The sequence below is a fragment of the Fukomys damarensis genome, unplaced genomic scaffold, assembly GCF_012274545.1.
Source record: "Fukomys damarensis isolate Sample0158 unplaced genomic scaffold, DMR_v1.0_HiC HiC_scaffold_19, whole genome shotgun sequence".
NCBI classification, from domain to species: domain Eukaryota; kingdom Metazoa; phylum Chordata; class Mammalia; order Rodentia; family Bathyergidae; genus Fukomys; species Fukomys damarensis.
Window position 1 is genome coordinate 4479209 of NW_022900931.1, and position 4476 is coordinate 4483684.

Genomic DNA, 4476 nt, shown 5'->3' on the forward strand with positions numbered 1-4476 from the left:
CGGAGCTCTTCGCCGGCTGCGCACCCCGCACCCACTCTTCCGCAGTCGACACCATAAAAAAGAAAAGAAAAAAAAACTTAATCCTTTAAGGCCCAGAACCAGCCGTCCTCGCGCCCAGCCTCCTGGGCCCCGGGAGGCCTGCCCTAAAGAGTAGCTTCCAGAACCGGAAACAGGCCGCGACCCAGAGGCCCGCGATTGATCTGGCGCCCGGACCCCCGCTGCGCACACCCGTCGGCCTCCGCGTGCGGCGGACCGCGGCCACCATGGTGCAGCCGCAGACCTCCAAGGCCGAAAGCCCGGCCTCGGCCGCCGCTTCTGCCAACGCCCAGATGGACGACGTGATCGACACGCTGACCTCGCTGCGCCTCACCAACTCCGCGCTGCGCCGCGAGGCCTCCACACTGCGTGCAGAGAAGGCCAACCTCACCAACATGCTGGAGAGCGTGATGGCCGAGCTGACCCTGCTGCGCACCCGCGCGCGCATCCCCGGGGCGCTGCAGATCACGCCGCCCATCTCTGCCATCACCTCCAACGGGACGCGCCCCATGACCACGCCGCCCACCTCGCTGCCCGAACCCTTCTCCGGAGACCCGGGCCAGCTGGCGGGGTTCCTGATGCAGATGGACAGGTTCATGATCTTCCAGGCTTCCCGTTTCCCAGGTGAGGCCGAGCGAGTGGCCTTCCTTGTGTCCCGCCTAACCGGGGAGGCCGAGAAGTGGGCCATCCCACACATGCAGCCCGACAGCCCCTTGCGAAACGACTATCAGGGCTTCCTGGCCGAGTTGCGAAGAACCTACAAGTCCCCGCTGAGGCACGCACGGCGCGCCCAGATCAGGAAGACTTCTGCCTCCAACAGGGCAGTGCGGGAGCGGCAGATGCTGTGCCGCCAGCTGGCCGCGGCGGGCACTGGGCCCTGCCCGGTGCATCCAGCCTCCAACGGGACCAGTCCAGCTCCGGCTCTGCCCGCTCGGGCACGGAACCTTTAGGAGGCCGCCACCACCCTGGTAGCATCTGCAACCATCCGGGTAGCATAAGCTCTGCTGTGGAGAAGAAATGTCCAAGCAACAGCATCGCCCCTTCAAAACCGACCCTTCCTTGGCCTCCTGTTCCTTAGGTCTTCCTCCCACCTTGCTTGGGCGCCCTAGTCACCTGCCTTGCTGTGCTTCCTGTTGTCACGTGCTAGCTCTGTACCTGCAACTCAGTGCATGCTCCCCCCTCCTTGCAACCTCAGCTTCTCCAGAGATGGCAACTCTGCTGCTCCAGGCCCACTGACCCCACAGCACACCCTGGGACCATTTGGACTGCCACCCTCGACTCCCAGCCCGGACACTCCTGCCTCACCTTCTGCAAGACCCTGGGCAGCTCCCTGCCTGTTTTCCCTGCTCTGGATGGAAAGAACGGACTTGGCCAGGCTGGTGGCTTGATGTGTGTACCTGGAGAGGGGACCTGGGTATCTCCCTTGGTTGGTCACCAGCACTGCCAGGGCCTAGGGTAGTGGGCAGGGGCTCACCCCTGCCATCAGTGGCCAAGTGCTGTTCTAGCATTGCCAGGGCAAGCTTCGCTTTGTACCACCATGCAGTCCAGCTGACTGCAGCAGGGAAAGGGATGATATCTTCCGGATGCATCTCCATTCATCCCCAGCTGCAGCTGCCGGGGTTCTGGGGGCCCAGGAAATGGGAGAGTCACACTCCTCTGCTGCAGAAGGCCCTTGTGGACAGGGATCCTGGGCAGTTCCATCAGGTTTTCATGGGCAGAGGATTCGTGCACACCCATTTCCAAGAGCCTTGGCAGGCTGAGAGGTGGACACAGTGGTTCTGTTGCTGCCCTGGGTCTCCGATAGGGAGCTCACGAGCTGCTGGTGTTTGGTTTTCTGCCATGTCTCTTTGTGTCTTGACTTGAGGCCCATTCCCTTTTCATTCAGGGGCCATGTGGCCTTCACCTCACCTTTCAGCCACCCACATCATCTCCAGGTCTCCAAAGATGCCATGTGACATGCCCTCCCTGTACCCAGGCCGTTAGGTCTCATTTGTGTCCAAGAACAAATAAGAGTTTAACAATGGAGACAGCTCCTCTGGAAAATACCTGAAACACTGAAGGCTGTGTCTGGGTGACATTTGTAAAGGCGAAGAATTGTGGACTGCTTAGTCCTAATGTGGTGAGATTGCAGGCCATGTGTCCTAATTCTGAGGGACACAGCTGTATCTCAAGGCGTATGGCCATGGCTTCCTTGCAGAGAGACAACCAAGAAACCCCATTCTGCCCCAGACTTGGCCAAGCCCTTTGAACTGTGGCACTCCAGCCATACTTCATTGTCACATGAACAGCACCGACTTGGCCACCTGGACCTGAGAGGAGCCGGGGTTCATCTGCCCCTGACAGAGCGGTTCTGCTTTGGCTGCAGAAGGGCTACCTATGCACCTCCGCAAAGCCGCCTGTGTCTTGGGATCCCATGATTGGGTCCTGGGACCCATCCTCTCCTTCAGAGAGTTTGATGCTGTTGGGAAAGTGACTGTGATTCTAAAGCAACTGTGACCCTCCCAGGTCCTGTGGTTGCTGGGTCCACAGACACGGCCTTCCGCTCATCGTAAACTCGGTTAGCCCAGTTGCCCTGCCGACCAGCTGCCTGGACACAGGCTTTGGGTTCTCCTGGACTCCACCAAGGTCCTTCCAGTCGGACCGTGGTGCTCATGAATTGGGAGTGGATGGAGGTGGCCCAGTGGGGCTGCCACTCGAGGTGGAGGTGCTGATGGGTGGAGTGCTGGTCACTTCCTCCTGTGCCCAGCGCCCCTCTGTCCCAGCACTGTCTTGGCAGGGCTTGTACCTGCTAGAGGAGGTGTCTCCAGGTGAAGGGACAGTGGCACTGCAGAGTGCAGAGGAGTGGGGACACAGGAGTGCAGAGGCACTCCGGGGAAGAGCCCTGGAGGGTTCCATGTGGCCTGGGCCTGCATGGAAGGGCACATCTGCCATCTTCCCGATCCTGGGCCTGTGAGTGCTTCTGTGCCCGTGCCAGCGCTGTGTCTGAGAGTTGGGCCGCTGTACACCCTGGGGCCAGAGCCACACAGGCAGGGCTGGCCACCCTCCTGTCCATGTCCGCTGCTGGCCCTTTGCCTCTGGTGGCTGTGCCTAGTCCAGGCTGCTGCTGTTCCAGCTGCATCTGGTTTGGTGGCTTGTGTGTTTTGTCCCCTGATGCTTCTGTTGGTGGGCCTGGGAGGCAAGCTGTCATTCAAGTGCCACCTTCTCGATAGCTCCCCAGAACTCTGGACCTGGAGCAGATGAGAGAGGGCCAGAAAGCCTGTGCTGGAGGTGCTGAGGGGCCGTCACGCCTCCGGGAGAGGACGAGAGCCAAGGCCCGTGCAGCCCGGGAGGGAGACCTCGGTGATGAAGGGACCAAGCCGAAGACTGAGGTGGGAAGGGAGCTGCTGTGTACATATTGGGGGTTATAGTTTCTCCAGCTTCCGGAGGACAGGTAGTGACTTCAAAAAGGCAGTGTGGAGTTTGCATGTGAAGAGTTTCTGTGTCTCTTGGTGTCATGGTCGTTGGGATGACGTAACTGCTCTCTGGTCCACGTGGTACCCGTCTGGTAAGTAAGCTTTGTTGCATTCCAGGTACGTCTGGCGATGGCATTTGGTAGGGCTGACCCCCTGGCCTAGTGTGTAGCATGACCTTGGGACTAACTTCCTGTCCTAAAGCATTTAGGTGACTTCTAAGAACCAGCAGAGACCCATTTCAGTAACCCCAGGTAAGTAGATGAGAGGTATGGAAAGAACCGCGCTGTGGTGAGGCAGGACCATCCTGACCCACTCGAGCCTGCTGTCATGGAGCGAAGCTGCCCCACCGCTGGGCAAGCCCACAAGGAAGTTCCCTTGCAGGGGCACGAATGAACGGATGTGGGCATGGGGGCAAGTAGGGCTGGGCAGAAGGACAGACTGGGGGCAAAGGGAAGAGATCCTTGCAGAGGCCTCTGTCTTGCGGTGTGAGCAGTCAGACTTGGTCCCCTGCTTGGGACATGTCACTGAGGGGCTTTGAGAGGAAGGCCCAGAATGGTTGGATCAAGGGGCAAAGCTCCCCTGTGTCAGGGGTGATAGGGACAGGGTGTCCCATGGTCACAGAGTGGCGAGGACCTCGAGTCTCAGGGCCTTGTCTCTTGGGGACTTCATGTTAGGTTTGGTGGCGGTTGGCCCGGGTGAGAGAGAGAGAAAACCCAGCTCTTCGCATGTACCCTCTAAGAAACCCACCGGGTCTTTGCGTTGTCCAGGTAAACCTGCCCATGGTGGGAAATCAAGAAGAGGAAAGAGCAGAGTAAGAACGAGCGCTTTGGTGTCTCCCCTTCCAGCTCTGCCCCACAGTCCCTCTGCCTTTTGTGTAGTTAGGACATGTAGGCCGCCCATGATGACGCCCTTTGCGCCGCTGTCTTCGCTGAGCTTGTCGCAGCTTCCCGGTATCGGGACTGAGCTTGTTTTGCAGTGGCTGCAAACT

The 4476-nt window shown here is 59.5% G+C and overlaps 1 protein-coding gene across 1 annotated transcript; it reads left to right on the top strand.

The window, feature by feature from the left end:
* Positions 1–6: 6 nt before the first annotated feature.
* On the top strand, positions 7–3755 carry Rtl6 (retrotransposon Gag like 6). Its single transcript, XM_010634348.2, has one exon. It carries the CDS (start codon positions 264–266, stop codon positions 984–986), a length of 723 nt encoding a protein of 240 aa, XP_010632650.1. The 5' UTR covers positions 7–263; the 3' UTR covers positions 987–3755.
* The last annotated feature ends 721 nt before the right edge of the window (positions 3756–4476 follow it).